The 24,781-nt window shown below is 34.9% G+C and overlaps 1 protein-coding gene across 3 annotated transcripts in view; it reads right to left on the reverse strand.

The window, feature by feature from the left end:
• The window catches only part of CDK14 (cyclin dependent kinase 14), a 733,148-nt gene that overhangs the window by 293,577 nt on the left and 414,790 nt on the right, over positions 1-24,781 (reverse strand). For all 3 annotated transcript variants that reach the window (XM_049769012.1, XM_049769019.1, XM_049769022.1), the window contains exon 8: positions 13,283-13,406. In XM_049769012.1, coding sequence (XP_049624969.1) covers positions 13,283-13,406 — 124 coding nt within the window. The remainder of the gene's footprint in view (positions 1-13,282; positions 13,407-24,781) is intronic.

The raw sequence follows: 24,781 nt of genomic DNA on the forward strand, positions 1-24,781 counted from the left end.
TCTGAAAATGTAATTACTGCAAGAGTTTTCTTTTACATGGTCACAACAAGTTTATATCAATTGTGCCTTCATTGATTTGTTGCATGTATTTGAAAAAGAAAACAACTTTCTATATCATATGACAATTTACTATAAACATAATATCCTAAAATATTCTATGTTTACCTTGTTTACTCTTGTAGTCCTGATATAGAGTTGCTGGGATAAGGGCATCAGTTTAGCCAACTCACTGATCCCATTTACCTACCATTCCTCACTCTATGACGTCCAGGCTGATTCTAAGCCCAGTGTTCAAATATAACATTAACATTCATTTTTGGAAGGATATACATTTATTAGCTGATAACTATATTCCAAAACTGTAATAAAAACTTCCATACACATTTTATATCAGCATCCTTTATTATGCATCTCTACACTTATTGTAGCAATGTTCACCTCTACATTTATTGCAGCATTATTTTCAACACCTAACAACTGAAGACAACCTAAGTGTACATTGACAGATTGAATAATGCTGCAGTATCAGTAGCTATTAAAAAAGAGGTATCTTGCAATTTGTGAAAAATGAACAGACCTAAAGAATATTATGTTTAGCGAAATACATCAAAGAAAGACAAATGTCATATGATTTTTTTCATGCATATATGGCAAACAGAGAAAACAAAAAACTGTATAAAACAAAAATAAAAATTCAAGATGTAAGACCAAATTAATACTTACCAAAACAAAGGAGGAAAGAACAGTAGCTAACCTGAACAAAATCAGTCATTTGTACAGTGAAGGACAAAAATTAACCTATGGTCATTAACTGAGTATAGTATATCAGATGTTAATATACACTGATACACACCTGAAACAGATTAGCAGTGTTACTTCAATTAAAAAAATTATTTAAAAATCAGATTCTCCGAGCTAGAGCAAAAGCACAGTGGGTAGGGTATTTGCCTTGCATGAAGCCAACCCAGGTTTGATCCACAGAATTTCATATGGTTCCAGAATCTGCCAGGAATAATTTCTGAACACAGAACCAGGAGTAACCCCTGACCACCACCTACTGTGGATTAAAAACAAATAAACAAGCAAAAAACCCAAAGACATTATAATCTCAGGATTCAAGGCTACATCAAATGTTTGGGCTACATGCTTTGCATGCATGCATAAGGTCCTGATTTTGAGTCTCTGAGCAACACATGATTCTGTGACTACCAGCGGTAGTTTTTAAAGCCCCTAAATACAATAGAAGCAGCCTTGATGTTCCCCAGAAATGCAGGTCAGGACAGAACTGCATTAGCAGTTGCAAGCCTTGAGTCATTCAGTCTGGTTGGCCAGTATTGCAGGAAGTGTCTCCTGAGCACTGCTTTAGGGATCCTTTCCCAAAAAAAAGAAGAAAGAAAATAAAATGAAAGCACAAACATCATATGAAATTTTCTGTGAAAAAATGAACAGACCTAAAAAAAATAATGCTTAGTAAAGTGCATGAAATTAAAAACAAATACCATATGATTTTTTCATGCATACATGACATATATGACATGTATCTAAAATGACATAAAAGTTAAGAATATTACTTCTCTTTGTTTTTCATTAATTTTAACTACTTCCTTCTTTTACTCAAATGACAAAGAGCAATAAAAATGAGAGAGAAAATATTTAAACATTCTTAAATAGTATTGCAAAGGAAAATAATCTATAAACAAGAAATGAAGTTTTCAATCTTTAAGAAAAAGAAACTAATTTGGGGGTTTGTCAAACCTGGTGATGCCAACTGATTACTCCTGGTTCTGCACTCAGGAATCATTCCTAATGGTGCTCAGGAGACTATAGAGGGTGAGAGGGATCAACCAAGTTGGCTACATACAAGGTAAATGGTCTACCCTCTGTACTATCTCTCCAACATTCATTAATATTAAATTAATTACACTGAAGTGGAAAAAATTCAAATCACATATTTGAGGGGTTATTGGGCCACACATGGTAGCGATCATTTCTGGTTCTGTGCTCTGGAATCATTCCTGGCATGACACAGGGGACCAAATATAGTGCACTGAAATCAAGATCAATTGTGTGCAAAGCAAGTGCCTTAATCCCTATATTGTCTATCCCATTAAATCATACATTTTTTCAAAGGAAATCTAACTTTTAGAATATATAGTTGTATATCTCAGCTTTCACACAATAGTCATTCCAGTTTTCATGTTGCCAGTAAGTGTTTTAGACTACAATCACTCACTGTCACCCTAGATTCAATACAAGGCTTGGGCATACTGACATGCTTTGCAACAGTATCGTTTTAACATCTTATTTATATTTATTTGATTGGTGGAAGAATGATGTTGGGCTACATCTGGCTGTGTTCGCTGTTTATTTCTGGTCTGTGCTTAGGAATCTGGGTAGTGCTCTGGGGACTATACACTGTTCAGGGGGTCAGACAGCGATCAGTCATTGTCAGGGTTCTTACCACCTAAACTATCTCTCTGACTAAATTTTTAAAATGTGCCTTTATGAAATTATAGGGAAGATCCATATATAAGGAATCTTGTGTTATAATTTAAAACACATTTTGTATTATGCTAACAAAACTTATATTCAAGTGCAATCACTCACTATTTACTTAAATAGCACACACATGGATTCTTAGATTCATTTTCTTGCTACCTTTGCTAATAACATATATTTGCTATCACATATATATTAATTTACTTTGATCATCAAGACCAGCAGGAAGGGATCCAATCATTCCACATGTATATTTATTTATAAGGATAAATAATTATATTTCAATCCATTTATCTAGTTTATCACCAGTAATTAATACTCATTTCATATAGAGGAAAAAGCAACCATATTTTTTTCCACATTAAAATCTCCCTGGCCAGGTTTACACTGAGAGTAGAGATCATCACAACCTTGTAGCATTCTAAATTCTAACACTTTTATGATGGTCTCATTATCTCATTTATATATATATATATATATATATATAATATATATATATATATATATATATATATAATCTGGATAAAAATAATCAACCAACACTCTTTAAATTTCCTCATTCCTATGGGGTCTAAAACTGCCTTTTTTTTTTGGTTTTTAGTTTTTGGGTCACGCCTGGCAATGCTCAAGGGTTACTGCTGGCTCTACACTCAGAAATCGCTCCTGGCAGGCTCAGGGGACCTCATGGGATGCTGGGATTCAAATCACCATCCTTCTGCATGCAAGGCAAACACCCTACTCCATGTTATCTCTCCAGCCCCCTAAAACTGACATTCTTAATAAGCAACTTCTATCCACATTGCTTCGATCTGCTTTATGGTGACTATTGAACAAAGAGGTTTCTTAGAAATAGAATATGCATATTAGTGGCAGTTTAGATATTGACTTGTGTTCAATTTACAATTATAAAAATCACAAATAAGTTTTAATAGAATTTTTAGGTTAGAGAAACTCTTCTGTATAATGACAAATACATGTCATTATAACATCCAAATCCATAGAATCAGTTAACAGAAGAGAGTGAGCAATAATGTAAATAAAAGCTTTGAATATTAATTGAGGTGTTAGTGTAGATTTGTCATTGTTAAAAATGTGCCACATTGAGCGGGGGATTGAATGAGAAGCACAGCGGTAGGTATTTGCCTTGCATATAGCCAATCCAGGTTTAATTTCTCCAGGGTCATGGAGTCAAACCAGGAGTGATCTCCTGAGGCACAGAGCCAGAGTAACCCCTGAACACCAATGTGGTAGTGGGCCCCAATAACAAGACAAAAAAAGTTACCACCAAATGATTTCTGGAATTTGACAAAGAGAAACTGTTGTTTAAGACAGGGAGCAAATGAAGAACCTTTTATAATTTCTGTTCAATTGCACTCTAAATTTAAAATTCCCCTTAAAAAAACTTTTTTAAATAAGAAAAATTTTATTTATGTGACAGGTAAATACACCCGAGAAATTTTATGTTGCTACATTATGAAAATATAAAATAATCTTGAAGGAATGAATGGTATATTAATGAAAAGTTAAATAATGAACCTAATTAATAATTTAATGATCTGAAATAAAATATTTTTTTAAAATACAGTCACTGTGATCATACTTTCAAATATCAACATTCCTTTGTAAAAGGATTGCCACTTAGGTTGGAGAGATAGAATAAGGTTAAACCACTTGCTTTGCATACAGCCAACCCATTCTGATCCTTGACATTACAAATGTTTAACAGGAGTGATCCCTGATCACAGAGTCAGGAACAGCCCTTGACTACCAACAGGTGTGGCTTCAAGTACACCCAACACTACCACGAAAAAGTAGAGAGTTACAGCTCTATAAAACAATAGGTTCAGGGGTTTAGGGTAACATAATCTTGGTAATTTCTGAGTATAAAACACTAATTTTGATTTGGAATGTTATCAAAAACCTTGAGTAGTCTAGTCATGCAGGGTAAAAGAAAACACACTTCTGTGCTTCATACTATTATCAACTATTCTAAAGATAATTTTAAAGGTCTGGAAGACAATATGGTGGATAAGGAGCTTGTCTTGCAGGGGCCAGACACAAAACTCATTCCGCAGTACCACAGATGGTCACACAGTCCTGTCAGGAATGATTCTAGTAAAGAACCAGAAGTAAATCATGAGCATATCTGGGGTGGCCCCAAAGAACAACAATAACAACAAAAAAAATAAAGAAAAGGTTCTCACACTTATATGAAAACCCTGTGCATTAAAATGTATTTTTAAATTTTTCAAAGGGTCTGTAAAAGTAGAATGACAACAGCTCACTGTGGAATAAAGATAGTTTCGCTAAAATATACATCCTAAAACAAAGACAAAGAGAACCTAAATCCTACAGTTCAACCCATACCCCTGCTAAAAAGGTTATGCTATAGCCAATCTTGACTTTATAACTATAATTTTACTGGTTAATTGCACAAGCTAGTAATTAAAATATAGGTTATCTTGAATCTACACTAAACAGGCTTGTGTTTAAAAACTTTATATTTATAAACTGACATTCTACTCTCTTTCTATAAGCAACTGATTTTCTTAAGTTTCCTCTAGTACCTATATGAATATCAAGAGGTCCATAACAAACCAACCATGCACACACCATAACTTCTACAGAATTACATCTCTAGTGTGTGCTGAAAATGGATCAAATATGAGATTTACAATAATTTTCCTTTCCAAAAGAAATGACCTAGAAGAGTAAAATAAATTAGGCCTCTGATGAAACTTTGAGAATTTTACTTAATTAAAACAGAGCTGCTTAACTCTTTCCAGCATTAGAATAGTCATTAAATTTTCCAAGACTTTCAACACTGACTTTACAGAATTTTTATAGTCCCTTTTATTCAGAAATACATTTAATCTTTCCAAATAGCTAGGCATGACCCTTAAACAAGAAATGGCCAGGGCATGTGAAAGATGCAGGAGGTGCAGGAATCTATGAATCCACAGTAATCTTTTTTGTTTTAACCTCATTACATGAAAAATACATTTAATTTTTCATACTATTATACTATGAAAGAACATTAATTACTCAATTTTTATGTATTTACTGTAATACTTCAATAATTTTAATATGTTCTCAGATATCCATATCATAAAAGCATGAAGTTCATCTGCTTAAATTTTTAAAAGCTAGAATAATAAATGGTGGTGCTGCACTGGCTCTAAATTCAGCAGACTATCCACCATAAGATACCTGGTCATTAGGAAATGGGTTAATAATTTTAATGTCTCACACAGAAAAGAAGTATTGGTACAAAATTCTTATTTTCAGCCAAAAGTTCAGTGGAAATGAATCATTTCTTGAAAGTCACAAACTAGTTATAGATAAAGCCAGATAGGTCTAAAACAATGAGCCATTTATTCTGCTCTCAACAACAGTACTATAGAATATCATTGAAGAATTTTAGAGCTGAAACTTTAAATCTTAAGTTTCTTTTTGAGGGGTGGAGGAAATCCATACCTGGCAGCACTCAGGGTTTGCTTCTGATGGTGTATGGGAAAGCATATATGATGCTGGGATTAAAACCAACCAAGTCAACTTTGTGCACAGCAGGCACCCTATGCATTATAGTATTACCCCAACCACTATTGTAAGGATCTTTTATGTATGTTCATATTTATCACTGTATTTTTTCTGTATCTTGAGATTACAAATACAGTAAATATCAAATGGATAAGCTTAGCCTTTATGTAAGAGATTTAAAGCAATTCTGAAGTAGCAATACCATCTATATTCATTTAATGCATGCTATTACCAACCACAATAGCCCTGATAAAGAAAATTTTAAGTTTTATGAAAGGTTTTTCAAAGCTAATGAAACAAAACTTCAGGTGTTCATGGTCTTTACACTAAAAGTCAATTTTTCAAGCAACCAATTGTAACTAAGCATCTAAGCTATGTATGGTTCTAGATAAAAAAGACAAATGAGGGGCCAGAGAGATAGCACAGCTTTGATAGACATAGATAGAGATAGACATCCTTGCAAGCGGCTATCCCAGGAACAATGGTGGTTCAAATCCCGGCATCCCATATGGTCCAAATGCGCAGAACTAGTACTTGTTCTTATAAAGTTTAAAGTAAGTAGGAAAAGAACAAAAATAATAAGATTTGAAAACTAAGATTAATTTCAGTGTATTGTAAGTGCAACAGAAGATGGTAAACTGGGTTTACTAAGGAAAATTTTCTATATTCAAAGATGACCTCTTTCAATTGGTTACAAATTAAGTCAAGTAATATGTATGATGAACAAAGGATTATGAGAATTCCATGACAAGGTAATGGATAATCAAGTATGGAAACAAGTTTGGTTTTGATTGTAGCATGTATACAGAAAGGAGAGGTGGAGAAGATATAGTCAGAATAGGGATTTTAAATCCTTTTACAGTAAATAATCTAAAGACAAACCCTCTCTCATTTAGCAATATGTATATACATATACATGCATATAATGTGGTTAACTCTGAGCTGTAAAAAATCAGCATTAGGTAAAACATTGGAATTCTAAGTGACAAACAATGTATTTACTCATATAGAAAATAAGGCTCAGGTAATGCTTAAAGATTACTTTACTAACAATAAATAAAAATAAACTCCATAAATAGTGATCATCCGGAGAATGCAAAGTTTCATTTCCTTTAATCTAAAAGATTCTATGAATCTGATTTATGAATACCAGCAGATAAAAATCTCAAACATATAATGATTAGGTCACTTATTAATTTTTACATTAATCAAAGGCCAACAGCATCTTTAATTAAATGATGCAAGTTCACACAAGTAATTCAGCAAGCTGAACACATGCTTTGCATTTTGGAGGCCTCTGAGTTCTATCCCTATAGCACATGGTCCCAACCACCACCGGAAGTTAGTTCTGAGCACAGAGCCAGGATAGTCCATAGCACTTATAATTGTGGCCTTTGCCACAAAAGGGAAAGAATTATATAATGCAAAATTTCCAGTCCTACAATCAATCTTTGTTTGATAAAGGAACAAGAAATGCAAAATGGAGCAAGGGATAGAAATGAAAACAATAATGATGTACCATCTCATATCACAGAGATTGTCACACATCACAAAGAACAAGAACAATCAGTGCTGGTGAGGATATGGAGATAAAGGAACTCTCATTCACTATTGGTGGGAATGCCATTTAGTCCAGCCTTTATGTAAAACAATATAGAGATTCCTTAAAAAACTGAAAATCGATCTCCCATATGATCCAGCTATACCACTCCTAGGGATATACCCTAGGAACACACAAAAAAATAATACAAAAATGTCTTCTGCACACCTCTATTCATTGAAGTGCTATTTACAATAGCCAGAAACTGGAAACAACTCAGATGCCCAACAACCTATGAGTAGCTAAAGAAATTGCGGTATAGATACATAATGGAATATTATGCAGTCTTCAGAAAAACTGAAGTCATGAAATTCCCTATACATGGTTGAACTTGGAAACTATTATGCTGAGTGAAATAAGTCAGAGGGAGATATATAGTCACAGAATAGTCTCATTAATCTGTGGGATTTAAAAAAAATAGACAGTGTGTTAATAATACCCAGAGACCCTACAGATGAGGGCTGGAAGGAGGGGCCACAATATCAAGCTTACTATAAATAGTGGTGAGTGCAGTTAGAGAAATAACTATACTAACAACTATCTTGAGAGTGGTAACTGTTGTGTATGTAAATATTTTAGGGGATTATTATGTTACTGACCCTACCCTGATTGGTGATTGTGCCCTACCCTAGGGTGTGACCTGGCATTCTGCCCCCACTCTAGGGTAGTACCTGATTCGGCTTCCACCATTGGTTGGTATCTGATCCCACCATGGGGTGGTACCTGATTCTGGGGGATAAAAACAAGGGTCTATGGAAGGTGAGGGGCTTTTGGCAGGAACTGATGCTAAGGCTTTGGACTTCAGTCTTGCCCAGCAAATAAATCTAATATTTCCACAAGCCTGACTGTCAAAAGAATGCCTGTTCTGCTGAATACAGGCAGCAGGTGGGGGAGGAGGGATGTGTGGTGCATTGGTGATGGGAGGGTTACACTGATGAAGGGTGCTGTTATTTTTGAAAACTGAAACTCAACTATCAACTTGTTCATAATCATGGTGCTTAAATAAATATACTAATTTTAAAAAGCAATCTAATTTCAAACATAGGACCTGGTTTATCATACACATAAAAACTATGTAAAATCATCATTTCAGAAGATTAGTCAATACTATGAGCTAAAATGTATGTTTATAAAATTTATTACAAATTATAAAATTTATGTTTATAAATAAAAGGACTGAGATTGCATGATATGGATTAAGTGTCTAAAGTCCAGCTTTGTAAACTGCCACTAACTTTTGAAACCTATTATCTTAAGACCCTAAAATAGAGTGACTAACAAGCCAAATTCATTGAATCATTTTTTATGTTTCTTCCTTGCCTAAACATTTTTTTTGTTCTTTTAACCACACCTGATGATGCTCATTGGTTACTCCTAGCTTTGCTTAGGAAGTCTTCCTGGCATGCTCAGGGGGCCATATGGGATGCCGGTGACTGACCATAGGTTGAGTGCGTGCAAGGCATGTAAGTGCCCTACCTGCTGTTCTATCACTCTGACCTCTGCTTAAAATTTTTTTTCTAATGAAAACGGTAGCATTTACAATATAAAAGCTATCGTTATACAGACTGCATTGGTCTCTTTAAAAAAAAGTTTATGGGTCTTTTTTAACAAAAAGAAACCGTTAAGACAAAGAAGCTGTTTTTGTAGCTCTTCATGCATCAACCTCTGAATAAGATCCGCTTTATCTAATTGTTCTGCAGCCTGGAACCATCCCATTTTGATTCCCTTGCTTCTGTGCAGCTTGCACTATTTCCTTCATTTCAGACATAGACATGTGCCCAAGCACAGTAAATCACAGTTAATTTCATGTCTTAAATTAAAAGGCAGAAACAATGCACAATTAATTGGAAGAAATTGTCAACTGGTGAAAGGCTCTTGCTTATTACTTTGCACAGAGGATGCATGCCAAGTGTGTATTTCAGGCAAGAATATTCAGTGTGTGACATTGAGGGGAGGTGCTTGACAGAATCTTTCAGCTGATCAGTCTGGTCCAAAAAAATCAGAAGCTATGAAATGTTCTACATAGCAAGGATAGCGTATACATCTTTCTTTTCAAAGGCGTTCACTAGCTGTGCATAAACCAGAGCAATTCGGAATAATTAAAATGATAATGATTATGTAGAGAAATGATATACATCAGTCTCTTGTATTGGGCCATTGGAAAAACAAAAATCTAAGCAATGGTAGATTTGTAGATTTTAAATTAGATCATTTAAAAATATGAGAAAATGTTTGACATATTATAATATTACTACTTAAAAACACTGCATCTCTTTTTTAATAGTTTATACCATATTTTTAGCTCTATAAGATGCACCTGACCAAAAGATACATAATTTTTAGATAAAGAAAACAATGAAAAAAATATATTCTAAAGCAAATGGTGCAATGCAAGAAACCAATCTGTGAGGCCAAAATATTTTTACAATATGCCGGTCCACAGCTGGTTAAACACATTTACCTAACTATTTATTACATCATAAAATAAATACTTTTTCATTAATATAAAAAATAAAAGTCACAGCTGCTGTCAAATAGTCTTAAATGAAAGCTTTAATGTGAGAATGAAAGTGCATTAACCTGATTACTCATACTATGTGGTATGTCTGCACAATAAAGGAGGCGTAACACTTTGGAAGCCAAGTGGTTATACACTTATACGCTCTCCTTCCCTGTATTCAGGCTTCAGCTTCAGGAAGCATACACTCCATAAAATGCACAGACATTTCCCCCATCTTTTGGGGTGAGGTCAATGCATCTTATGGTGCAAAAAAAAATGCGGTAAGTGGTGGAGCTGGAGCAATAGCACAGTGGGAAAGAAATTTGTCTTGCAGGGAGCCAACCAGGGTTCAGTCCCTGCTATCCCAAGTCTGCCAGGATTGATTTCTGAGTGTAGAGTCAGGAATAATGCCTGTGTACCATGGAGTGTGCCCCCCCCATAAGTGTAAAAAAAAAAAGACAAGTAAAAAGGTTCTAGAAAAATAAACCAGAAAATAATAATGCTTGTTCTTGCTATTTATTCTAAGTTTGCTTATAATTTCTAAGTTTTTAGATAGTCTAACAGAAAAAAAAACCTCTAACTGTCCTGTAATATTTTAATTTACTTTTAAGTTTTATATTAAAAGTTTTAAAAAAAGTTTCAACATGACTACTATGTGCCTTAAATATTACTGTGAAATATTTGTAATTTACTTTGCCCACAATAAAATAAGTTTCAAGATCTACAAGAAAATTTTTAAGATGGGTTTATTTATTATGGTAGAATTATCATGAATTAAAAAAATCATATCCATTTAATACTTACATAACTAATCCTATTATATTGGTGGTGATTACAGACAAAACCAACTTGGTAGAAATGTATTTTATAGGGGAAAAAAGAGATAGTACAGGAGTAAGGCATTTGTCTTGCATATGACCAACCAGGTTCAACCCCTGGCATGTATGTATGGCTCTCCAAGCCCCATCCAGAGTGATCCCTGAGCAAAAAGTTTTCAGAACTGCCAAGGGTGGACTAAACTTCCCCCCAAAATATATTTTATGAATTGGTTAAAATTATGAGGTTAATACAATGACTTATTCCATTTACATATTATAGGATGAAGAAAATCACTATGAATTGTGGTTTATGGGGCCGGGCGGTGGCGCTGGAGGTAAGGTGCCTGCCTTACCTGCGCTAGCCTAGGAGACGGACCGCGGTTCGATTCCCCGGCGTCCCATATGGTCCCCCAAGCCAGGAGCGACTTCTGAGCGCATAGCCAGGAGTAACCCCTGAGCGTCACCGGGTGTGGCCCAAAAACCAAAAAAAAAAAAAAAAAAAAAAAAAAAAGAATTGTGGTTTATTAATAATAATTTACTGAAACTGTAAATATAAAACATGTTAATGGTACAGCTAGTAAACAATTTTGAATTGGAAGAACTGAAAATAATTCCTCTATCCACTTAATTCCTTTATATTTAAACACTAGAAATAATTTATATCTACATACCTAAATAATTTATGGTAATGTTTGGATAAAATAAAGATATATATATATATATATACATATCTAATTTCATCATCTTTCACAATAAGAAAAAATTGATAGCTTTACCATATAACACTGGTCATGCTAACTTTTGTTTCACCTCAATTTCAGCAGAAACATATATTAAAACCCACTATAGTATATTTATGACAAAGGTATTCAATAGCCTAACCTTAAAATAAGGGGGAAAAATTCCTGCTCTGTCTCATTAATTGGAGTTGGAGTAAGAAAAGTTAATCATTTTTCAGCAAAGCTCAATCTCAACCTCAGGCCTCTTTATGTCTCAGGGGCAATATTTCCATTCCACTCTTAATGGAACAAATTTCTAATCAAAATATGTATTCAAAACTAACTGAGGCAATGCAGTGTCAACACGTCAAGCTGCCAGCAGCATTCCCCAGGTCTGGGAACAAACTTAGCACATGCTTTTCTGTGACGGAGAGCAGGAAAAGCAAAAATGTCAGATTTGATGAAGGGAAAGACAGCCAACATGGGAAAATAGTTTTGCTACTTTTTGAAGAATGCCTAAAGTATTTGGAGGAAAGTTTCTAAGGTGGAAGAGGCTACCCTGAAAAGATTTTATGAAAAAATTATTTTCCTGGGTCTAGGGCAGGACTTCAACTTTTAAAATAAAAACTATCTCCTTTTGTAAAGTTGCTGAGATTTTATCAAAGTAACAGTCACTTCTGAAAAGACTAACAACCCCCTAGACTATAATATATATATAAATATATGTGTGTGTGTATATATATATATGTATATATATATATACATATATATATACACACACACACATATATTTATATAGCCAACAGTGCTTAGGGCTTATTCTTGGTTTTTCATTCAGAGATATTCCTGGTGGGGTGTTGGGATAAAACTCTGGTTGGTTGCATGCAAAGCAAGCAGCATGCCCACTGTTCTATCATTGTGTTAGTGTTTTTCTTTTTGTAAATGAGAAAAAGATTTAAGAGACTATTTTCCCTCTTTTAAAAAATGTTTTATGTAACATATACCATTACATATATTTTGTAGTACCCTAAAAGTGTTTCAAACCACAACAATATAATTATAGTTGCTGAAGATGTGTAATAGATAAGAGAAGACTATCATGCTATACTATTTTTTTAATTTTCATGTGAAATGGGATCAATGTAGGCTGGAGAGGTAGCATGGAGGCAGGGCATTTGCTTTGCATGCAGAAGGACGGTGGTTCAAATTCTGGCATCCCATATGGTCCCCTGAGCCTGCCAGGAGCTATTTCTGAGTGTAGAGCCAGAAGTAACCCTGAGCTCTGCCGGGTGTGACCCAAAAACCAAAAACAAACAAACAAAAAAAAAAGAGGAGAATGTGATTTCTTAATATAGTTTATGTTTGAAATTTTACTGAGTTTTCCATGGGAAACACATGAAATGTTATTCATTCCTATGATTAAGGTTTATAAAAATTATGTTGATCAAGAAAAAATTAAAAGAAATAAAAAGTTCCTCCACCTCCCCAATGAATTTATCATGATCTATAATGATAGAAGAAATGCATTTAAACAAATGCAGTGCCACCATCTGCCTGGCATTCTCACAGTGGGACAAAATAGACTGGTAATTAACTGCTTTCCTACCGAAATCTGCCAGCTTTAACTCCCCCGTGTCACTGATCAGAAGGTTCTGTGGTTTCAAGTCTCTGTGCAAAATATAACGCTGGTGGATGTAAGACAGCCCTCGCAGCAACTGAAATAAAAACAACTGGAAAAAAATGAGACAAAAGTTAAAGTCTGAACACAGATAAATGCCAGTTTCTATATTTAGTCTGCTAAATACTTGTATTTACAGAAAATGGGTACCCTGCACTAGATTTCCTGTCAAATTATTTAAATAGAATGTACTTTCAGGTACAGAATCCCTTTACCCACAATGAAGTAATCTGAAAATTTTTAACATCATAGCATGTTAAATGTATATATTGTAATCTATAGTTACTCTATTTACAATCTACAATTAAGTGTAATAAAAAGATAATTTTTATAATTTATTTCACAAGGCTTACATTGATTGAGAGAAAAAAAATCTATCCACACTAACAGAAAAGTAAAACAGAATGTTAAACTATATTTATGCAAATATTACTTATTAAATACCATAGACACAACATAAACATGGTACTCAAAGATCACCCATGAACATACTTTAAGGAGCAGAAAGATAAGACAATGTGAATTAATTTAAAAAAATCATCACAGGGTCCAATAAATGCAAGATTACAGTCATACTGCTTTTGCACATATGGAGACAGAGATTAGGATGGGACCTAAAAACAGATATAAACCTTCAATCGTTTCAGAGCTGACCCATTCCCCAAAAAAGGAAATACAGAAGACAAATAAATAAAAAACTAAAGAGCAATACTTTTGCAAGAAATAATGTTAAGAAATTAATGATGGTATCCTTTACTTTGTTTAACTTCGATTATGTCAAGTGTTTCTATTTCAGTAAAGTAAAATATGTGAATCTAGATAAGACTTCTCAGAGCTCTGATTATGAAAAGGCTATATTTAAACAACTTACTTGCCAGAACAATCATAATTGACATAATTAAAAAATCAATCTAAAAATAAATAAAAGAAAATGTTTTAAGTGCCAGCAGCATGCTAATCTATATAAGTAGCTAGTAGCAAAATGCATAATTAGGAAAATATTAAAGGAAGTAGTTGTTGAGAGAGTGCTGGTACAAGGATCCCAGAATATTTAAGTGGAAAACATTGGCAAGTGCTTGAAGGTCCGGGAAAGTAGGATTTTTTAAAATATTTTCTTACTAATTAGAGGTTAGAGAGCCAAGTAAAATTTTTATAGATTGGATATCTTGAAATAACAGCAAGCCTACTTATTTCAAAATCTTTTTTGGTTTTATTTTTCTGTCACAGCAGGTAATGCTCAGGACTTATTCCTGGCTCTGCACTCAAGAATCACTCCTGGTGGTGTTGGGGAGCATCTTAAATAATATAATATGGGAGAGTGTGAATCTAGGATCATTATTTACAAAATTCAGGTATATGAAATTAAAATCTGTCAGCCTAGATTAAAATAGTGACTCAACAACATTAAGAAACAAAAATCTCTCTTGACTTTTCTTATTCAATCCTTCCTCTGCAGCAGATGGAAAGACTTAACACCATCAGCCGTAGCTTCCACCCTCATTCCTCACTTCTAATACACTGCATCCTGAAGACTAAAGCTTACAAATCTGCATCTATTTCATTCAGAAGAGAAAATGAGCAGACAAAGCCACTTTATTCTCAACAGCAAAAACAAACAAAAATAGCAGAACACAAAATAAACAAATGAAATGAAAAACTAATTTAATTTTTTTTTTTCAGAATTCTCTAAGTCAACCATAGAGGCTGAACCAATTTTCATTCCCACCAACAGTATATAGGGACCCTTTTATCTCTGTATCCCTGCCAACAACTTGCAAGTTCTAACTTTACAATATAGGACATTTAGTGCTTTTTTTAAATTTTTGAATTAAATAGCATGAGGCACAGTTAAAAAGCTGTCCATACCTGAGTCAATCATACTATGTTCCAACACCCCATTCTTTGCCAGTGTATATTTTTCATCATCAATGTCCCCAATTTCCCTCTAGTGGCCCCTCCAGCCTGCCTCTGCCTCTGTCAGACACTTCTCTCTCTGACTCACTTTATCTTTCTCCTTTCTCTTCTCCTCTCTCTATCTCTCCTTAATCCCTCCCTTCCTTTTAGAAACAATGATTTGCAAAAATGTATTGCAAAGGTAACATGCATATCACTTTAACTCCTTTGTTACTCTAGCACCTGTTCTTGTTTATAGTGATCATTTCCAATGATCATTGTCATAGTGCTTCCTTCTCTGTCCTATATCTCCACCTACCATGTGTAAAGCTTCCTACCATAGACTAATTCTCCAGGTCCTATATTCTGTTGTCTTTCTGTATTATTGCCATATTATGGTATTTTTTTTAATATTCCACAAAGAAGTGTTTTTATTCTATGTTTGTGCCTCTCTCTCTGACTAATTTTACTCAGCATGATTCCCTCCATGTCTATCCATACACTTGCCATTCTTAAAGGTATAAGATAAAATCTCATTTTTTTAATTTGCATTCCTTGATAATAAGTGAATTTAATGAGCTTTCTTTTTCTGCTGGACATTTGTTATGTCTTCTTTGGCAAAGTGGCTATTTATCTCTTCTTCCCATATGAATCCCATTCTAGGCATTCATACAAAGAATAAAATACTAAAAATATAAATACTAGAATATAAAACACTAAAAAGATATGAGCACATTTGTGCATGCTAGTTAAGATATAAAAAAATAAAAACAACCAAAAGATTCGAGCAAAGACAAGTGGATAGAGAAGAAGTGAAGATACACAGCAGGATACTGCTCAGCTGTAAGAAAAGAGGATCCTGTCATTTGAAAAAAAATAACTCTAGTTCTTGTAATGCTAACTGAATTAATTTGAAAGGAAAAAGACAGCTCTAAGATGATCACACTAATAAACAGGAGTATAGAGAAGCAAATAAAGAGAGTGGTAGCCAAACAGAACAATTCAAGACTTTACAAAACTGAGTTAATAAAAATAGGGTATGACTTAAAGGGGAAAAAAGTCCAATGGCTCATGACAGAGGGATAGCATTTTGATAATGTGTATAATGTTATAACATGTTTTTGAAGACATAAAATTGTAACCCTAAAATATACAAAATTTAGTAAAACAATATTACTTTAGTAGAAAAAATTAATATTAAAATAGAAGAGATTTTATTTAGAAAATCAAATAGCATTCTGCAAGTTGCAGTCTCATGAAACCTGGTTCACTATTTCAACATAGCAATGTACATTAGTTTATTATATGGGTGACATAGTGCCAGTCACTTTTTCAGAGAATTTTCATAGGATATATCAATAAAAGTGATAACTACTGTTTTTTACATTAGTGATAAAGAGACTAGGTACAGTTTCTCATTCTCAAAGTAAATGGTAGAGAAAAGACACAAAATCTGACAGAGTCACCATGACCGTACAACTACCACAGATAAGAATCCTAGCCATGGGGCGGGAGCAGTGGCACGGAGCAGTAAGTTGTCTTGCTCTTCTGGTGTTAGCCTAGATAGACAGCAGTTTGATCCCCTGGCATCCCATATGGTCCCCCAAGTCAGGAGCAATTTCTGAGCGCATAGCCAGGAGTAACCCCTGAGTGTCACCAGTGTGCCCCACCCCTCAAAAAAAGAATCCTAGCCAGAAAACGAAAGTAGAGGGAGTCATAGATCTAAAAGTCATTTCCTGCAACTGACAAGGCAATTTGGGCTTTGAGGCCAGTGCCTTTAAGGTCACTAAGCCGACCCCTAATTTCAACTGGATATTCAGGCATCATTGTGCTGGATTCCAGGCTCCAGGCAGACCCTCTCTGCCTATTTAACATATCATGCTCTTCACCTCTTCAATTCTATTGTCTTTTTTATCTTCTTTGACAAAAATGCCTTATTTCCCTGTGATCTGCTCATCTCTGTGAATGCTGTATGGATTTCTTCAGAAGTTACTCTGTCTTAGTGCATTTCTTGACCTCCAGGCCTTTGTCTTGTGCACACGTTTGATTGAAGTAATCCTTCACTAAGAATCCAGAAGTGGCCTTGGAACATGTCTATCACTCGTAGAAAATGTGCATGCCATGGTACAGTAACTCAAGTGCACCCACTACTTGAACTTTTATACCAGTAATGGCATTAAAATGGAATTTTAAACTATCAAAATCAAATAACAATAGAATGCCATTCTCCAGAGGCTAAGAGCAGAAGTGGGCATATCTTAGTCTCAAAAGCTTATTCTAATACCTTTACTAATTAGTGAAAAAATATAATTTTATGCTCATCAAGGTATGAATCAAAGAGCATATCAACTTAAAGTGGAATAAAAACTAAGCATTTGTAAGAGATACAACTACACACTTAGATTACAATAACACAAAACAAAATAGCCCCCAAACATAGCAAAACTAGTTTAGAGACCCAAACAAAAATGCACAAAATTTAGTAAGAAAAAAATTCCCATAAGAAAATTCTTTTAGGAATTCTTAAGTGCCATAATGTGCAGATGCTGTCATGCAAAAAGAACTGAAACAAAGTTGAATAAGATATAAGATGTAGTTTCTATCATTGAAGAACTCACAGCCCTTTGGGTATAAGAATCACATAAAGGGGCCCGGAGAGATAGCAAGGAGGTAAGGCATTTGCCTTGCATGCAGAAGGTTGTGGTTTCCAGATCCAGGCATCCCATATGCCCCAAGAGCATGCCATGTGAGCAGATTTCAGAGCGTGGAGCCAGGAGTAACCCCTAAGGCGCTGCCAGGTGTGACCCAAAAACCAAAACCAAAACAAAACGAAAAAAGAATCACATAGAATGCTAACCTACTTAAAGAGATCACACTGAACAACAATAAAAGGGTGAAATGTTTTGAAGGCACAGTGAAAGGAGACCTTAAGAACATAAAAAAACATTTCACCTAGGTACACAGAGAAAGATAACAAGCCATTACCTAATGATGATAAACCATTGCCCTAAGCTTACAAAACCAAGATCACCTAAGCAGTTTTAGGGAAAAAAGGAAGTATAATGATGCAGACTAAAAATGAAAATATAAGGATAGGGGGTGGAGGATCCTGGGAATTTGGTGGTTGTGAAGATGAAGTAACATTAAAAAAAACATAGACAACCATAGAGAAAGACACTTTCTTGCACTCAGCCAACCTATGTTGAGAGCCTGTGGCACTTGATAAAAGTTCCAACACTGCCAGGAGTAATCCTGGAATATACAGCCAAGGAGTCCTGAGCACCACTGAATTCATCTCTTCAAAGATATTTACGTATATGTGTATATAATTGTGTGTATAATGACAGGTAAAAATAATAAAATAATGTAGAATCTAATTAGAATGATATTGTCTTTGTATCACAGAAAATCAAAGTCTCCTGAAATGGAATGCACTGCATAGAAAAAATTTAATAGGAAACCCAGCATTGACCACAAGCACATGTTTGAAAATAAGTTACTACAAATCAAACCTCTGGCTACTCTGAGGAGGAAACTGAGGAAACAAAGCAAAATAATTTATTGTATTTAGAAGAAAGATGTGAATGTGAAAGAAGGAAGGGAAGGAAGGAAAGGAGGAGAAAAGAAAGGAAAGAAGGGAGAAAGGAACGGTGAAAGGAAGGAAGGGGAGGAAGAAAGGAAGGAAGGAAAGAAGGGAGAAAGGAACGGTGGAAGAAAGGAAGGGGAGGAAGAAAGGAAGGAAGGAAAGAAGGGAGAAAGGAATGGTGGAAGGAAGGAAGGGGAGGAAGAAAGGAAGGAAGGAAAAAGGGAGGGAGGGATGAAGGAAGAAAGGTAGGAGAGAAGAAAGGGAGTAAGGAAGGGAGAGAGGAAGAAAAGGAGGATGAAAGAAAGGTAGGAAGGAAGGAAAGAAAGGAGGAAGGAAACAAGGAAGGAAAGGAGGAAGAGAGGACGAAAGGAAGGGAGAAAGAAAAGGAGGAAGGAAGGAGGGAGGAAGGAAATGACGAAGGAAGGGAGGAAGAAAGGTAAGAAGGAAGGAATGGAGAAAGAAAGAGAAGGAGGGAAGGAGGAAGGGAGTGAGGAAGAAAAGGAGAAAGGAAGATAGAAAAAGAGGAAGAAAGGAAGGAAGGAGAATAAAGGAAGGGAGGGAGGAAGGGAACAGAGGAGGGAGGGAAGAGAAGCGGAGGTGAGAGAGGAAAAGAAAAGGGAGGGGGAAAGGGAGGAAGAGAGGGAGGAAGAAAAGTAAAAAGAAAGGAGGAAGGAAGCATTTTAGCAACATTTTCAAGTACTTAATGAAAAAAGTATGCTGGTCAGATGGAAAGGAAACCTTGGTACAGCTGAGTGAGCTGTTCATTCTAAGTGAATAGTTATTCTAATTTACAAACTGTTCCAAGTACTTTTACATACATTATTTAAGATGTTTCTTCTGTATTTAAATACATTCCTTTTTAAAAAAAATAGAAAAGAGATAGTGACACCCCTAAAAGCCAGAAAACTTACTCAGTTATTCAACCACTACATAGCATTGAAAATTTTCCACTTTACCTCATTAAATGAAGTTGATGGTTTATAAATCCATGTTATACACCCACTATGACAAAGTGCTTTTCTTTATTTATTTTTGGATTTGGGGCCACACCAGTGATGCTCAGGGGTTACTCCTTGCTATGCACTCAGAAATCGCTCTTAACTCAGGGAAACATGAATGAACTGAGGTCAGTCCTAGGTCAGCTGCACGCAAGGCAAAGACCCTACCACTGTGCCACTGCTCCAGCCTCGACAAGCTGCTTTTTAATGTATAAATTAGAAGTTCAGGACTCAATTGGCATATTATTTAAGGAACATATTATTTCTGAATTTGTTTTTGCTATTTCTATTCTTATTAGAGGAAATAATGTAACAGAGGATATGTATTAAAGTTGATGAATGAACAATACTATTTTTTTTGTTTGTTTTTTGTACCACACCTGGTGATACTCAAGGTTACTCCCTGCACTTGCTCTCAGAAATAGCTCCTGGCTTGGAGGAGCATATAGGATCCAGGAATCAAACTGATGTCTACCTTGTCAGCCATATGCAAGTCAAATGCGCTACCCCGCTGTGCTATGGCTCTGCCCCTGAACATCACTCTTAAACTCTCCGTCTTTTTATTTTTGTATGCACAGAATCTTTCCTTAAATATTTGGTACTACTCAGGTTACTCTATTCCAACTTTATAAAAGATTATGCTTCTAAATCATTCAGTACGATCAAGTGAAGACATATATCTAGTTTGAATTTTTTTTCTTTTTGAACTAACATTCACAACTGGAAAATACCTTAAACTGCAAGGCTATAATTAGCAGGAATATTTTGTCAGTAGCAGACCTAACAGATAGTCCCAGTTGTTTTGTCACTCCTAGCAGGAGGCCACTCACATTCTCAGTGACAACTCATACTCCTAATACCCTTTAATACTTTTTTTACCTTCTGAATTCCAGATTTTAAGTTAAAATAAATCAAGACCTATCAAAATCAATAAAAATTAGGATAAAAAGAACACTACTACTAAATTCAATATGTTACATTCTTTATTATGAAAATACAGGTACTGGAGGTAGATGACAGTTTAATATTTATCTCCCTTCAAAGCCTAGTGTCACTATTTTTGGGTTACTGATAGATCCTTGGTACACAAAGCAAGGAATATAATTCTAAAAACCATTGATATGGTCCAAAACACAAAACACAAAACAACCCATAAATAACATGTTCTATATGTCAATCCTGAGAGTTTTAAAATAATAGATTTCCAAATATTTAATAAAACAGTTAATTAAGACTTCATAAAACAAAATATTAGAAACTTTGAGATCCTAAAGTATGTCTACATTCTAATAAAACAAACATTTTGTAATATACAGAAGATAATCATGTTACTACATTATTTGGTTGTCTTCAATTTTTAAAAGCTACAATATGATTTCATTAATCACTGCATTAAATTCAGTTAAATTAGCAAATACATAATATAAAACTATTATGATAGTAAATTATCACATCTTAATTTCACTTCAAGACAATAAGTTTTTTATTTTACAAAGAGAAAATTAATTTATATTCTTAGTTTTTTTGGTGGGAAAGAGATAATGAGGAGCTCCATGCACGGTTTTAAAGGGCATAAGTTCAGTTCCATTGATACCCAACTATGAAATTAGTATAGTGTCTCTAGGGCCCAAGGGATATGAAGCTATATTAAAGTTCTGCAGTGCCAGAGACCAAAAATCTACCCTAGCAATTGATTAGAGGGCCTTATAGCTATACCCCAGCAGTGTTCAGAAAAGCATATAATACTCATGTTCACATAGAGTAGCTATCACAACAGACCCATCAGTTGATTCTTTTCTTATTCGTGCACATGGACACATATATGTCAGGAATCAAACCCATACCATATAATATAAGGCAAAAGCCTTACCAACTGAGGTCACACACACACACATCCACAGAGATAGATACAATGAGGTGCGCATGGCTATACCCAACTCAATCCTTGTACTGCACATGATCCCCCAAACACAGTCAAAAGGTTTCCCTGAACATAGTCGAGTAATCTTAAGCACCACTGGGTGTGTCTAAACTCCACTCCACCCTAAAAAAAGAACAATTACCATGTCTGGGGAAATAATAGACTACAGGTTAAAGATGCATACCTGCACCCCCTCCTACTCACCACCAGTAATCTGCACCATCTCAGGACATGTGCATCCCCACATCTAGTTTCTGGCTTGAAAATGAATGCCATATGAGAACTGCCAGACAGAGCCACTTCTGGGCTTCCTGGAATTACTCGAGAAACAACTTCCCCTGCTACAAGTGAGGATACAAATATTCACACCACCAGTGCATTAGATTGCATATGACATTTTAAATGGCATATACTTCTGAGTGTACTCTTGAAAATTTGAGCAGTATAATAAATATTGTCTTGATATTTTTGTCTATTTTTAGTTTTACTCAACATTCAGATACTTCATTAACTCTCACTTTTTGAGAAACATTTCATTATTTCTAGAAATACAAAGACAATTTTATTTTAATCCTCTATATTTTTGAACATAAATACTGTATTCCTAAAAATGATACCTTTTAGGGAGAAATGAACTTGGGGCTGGAAGTTACAGCCCACCTCATGAAGCTCACCAAAAACATGGGGATGAGTTTAGTTAGAGAAATAACTACATTGTGAACTATCCTAACAATGAGAATGTATGAGGGGAAATGGAAAGCCTGTCTAGAATACAGTGGGGTGGGGGTGGGGAGGAGGGAGATTTGGGGACATTGTGATGGAAATGTTGCACTGTGATGGATGGTGTTCTTTACATGACTGAAACCCAAACATGATCATGTATGTAATCAAGGTGTTTTAAATAAAATATATAAAAATAAAAGACTTCCATAATCTGATATTGGACATACAATTGGTAAACAGGACTCCCATTCTGGCCCCGTTCTGGGCCTCAGTTGGGAGTAAAGTAAATAACAAACAAAGTATTTGACCAGAGCACATACAAACAAACAGGGAAGTTGACAAACTGAAAAACAGGGAAACTAAAACTGGGAAATTTGACAGGAAGACAAAAGCTGGTGACAAAGAACTAAAGCTGTTGATTTTAATAGTTTCCCATTAGATCTATATAAGAGAAAAGTTGAAATAGCTTTCTAAAGGAGTTCCAATAAAATAATCTTCAAGATCAGTTCTAATGTGTAGAAGTCAGAGGAGATGGGGCCCCTGGAAGAGAGAGCTCAATAGATTGGGAAGATGCTTTTTACATGAAGGCCCCTGGTTATTCCAGGCTCTACATCTCAAGTTGATCCTAGGTCCCTTAGAAACCTAGCCAGAAATATTACCCAAGCACCTCAAAGTGTGGCCTTAAACTATATATAATTTGCAGTTAAGTTTATGTTTATGAATATAATTTAGAATTATACAATTAACCTATCTATATATTTCCAAAAAATTAAATAATATAAGCACAAATTTTTACTCAGTTTCTTATGTAAATGTATACTTTTTAACATGCTACAAGGTTAACTTTTTACTTGAAGTAACATTTTAGATACCAAACAATATGAATTGTTCTATTAACAATTGATATGGCTAATTGTAACTTTTTTAAAAGACAGAAAGAAACTGAATATTAAAAATAATGAATCTTGGTGTCTGAGAGTTTTGGAGGAAGCTCAAATTTGCAAGCTATACTGAAGAGGAAGAAAACTTTTTAATGAAATCCACAGCCCAGAGAGACACTGCAGCAGTAAGTCAACTGCCTGATATTTGGCTGACCCTGATTCAAAATCTGGCAGTACATATGGTTCCTCAAGAACCACTAGGATTAACTCCCAAACACTGAGCCAAAATAACCCTTGAGAAACCTTGAGTGTGTTCCACATCTCCACGAAGACAAATAAACCAACAGTAACAAAGAAAGCCAAAGAAGATTTTTGCATTAAATACACATGATAAAACCTATCACAGGTAATAGAAACTTTTATACTAGAAACTTCTATATAAGAAAAAAATCTTTGAGAGGTATTGGCTAATCACATAAAAGTAATATGTACTTATTGAAAGAAACAAACCAAAATGCTGGTTCGGTGTAAATGTGTCATTACCCAGGTTGATATTTATCTTGGTTCACAAATTTTGTGTTAGAAAACATGAACAAAAATGGGTCTTGAGAAGGATCCATTTAGAAAGGGAGTGAGGCGAAACAAGGCAAAGGATGGCTTGAAGCTAATCACACAGGAGGGTATTTTCTTTGTTCCTACTGTTTACTCCCCAAATGAGATAATTTCATTTTACAATTAAGAGATATCACAGGTATACTTCCAATGATGGTGATTCATCAATCTTTGAATACATTTATTTTAAATCTGAATTTGGAAGCACCTCTCAGTAAAAGATATGTTTTATCTGATTTGATTCTTTTAGTCTGATTAAATTGGTTACAAGCAAATCAGGCTGGCAATGCCAAGGATACAAAGGACATGTTCTACAGCACAACAAACAACAAATAAGACCCAGCATCTTTTTTTTTTTTTTTTTTTGGTTTTTTGGGCCACACCTCGTGCGGTGCTCAGGGTTACTCCTGCTGTCTGCTCAGAAATAGCTCCTGTCAGGCACGGGGGACCATATGGGACACCGGGATTCGAAACCAACCAGGTCCTGATCGGCTGCTTGCAAGGCAAACACCACTGTGCTATCTCTCCGGGCCCAAGACCCAGCATCTTCAACTCATGCTGACTGCCCAAAAAGAGATCAAATGACATGGGATTTATTTTCATTTGCTTTCAATTCCTTACATTCTAGATAAAAAATTTTATAACAAAAGTAAGGTGAAAGGGCTAAAAGGAGATAGGGCTGGGCAGATTCTGAGAAAATCTGTCAAATGTTTTAAAAACACACTTTAATGGATTAAAGAATTCTTTATATTAATCACTTAAAATCTTTATATTTTCAAAAATATACTGAAGAAAAGTTCCATAATATTCCTA

The sequence above is a fragment of the Suncus etruscus genome, chromosome 1 (assembly GCF_024139225.1).
Source record: "Suncus etruscus isolate mSunEtr1 chromosome 1, mSunEtr1.pri.cur, whole genome shotgun sequence".
NCBI classification, from domain to species: Eukaryota; Metazoa; Chordata; class Mammalia; order Eulipotyphla; family Soricidae; genus Suncus; species Suncus etruscus.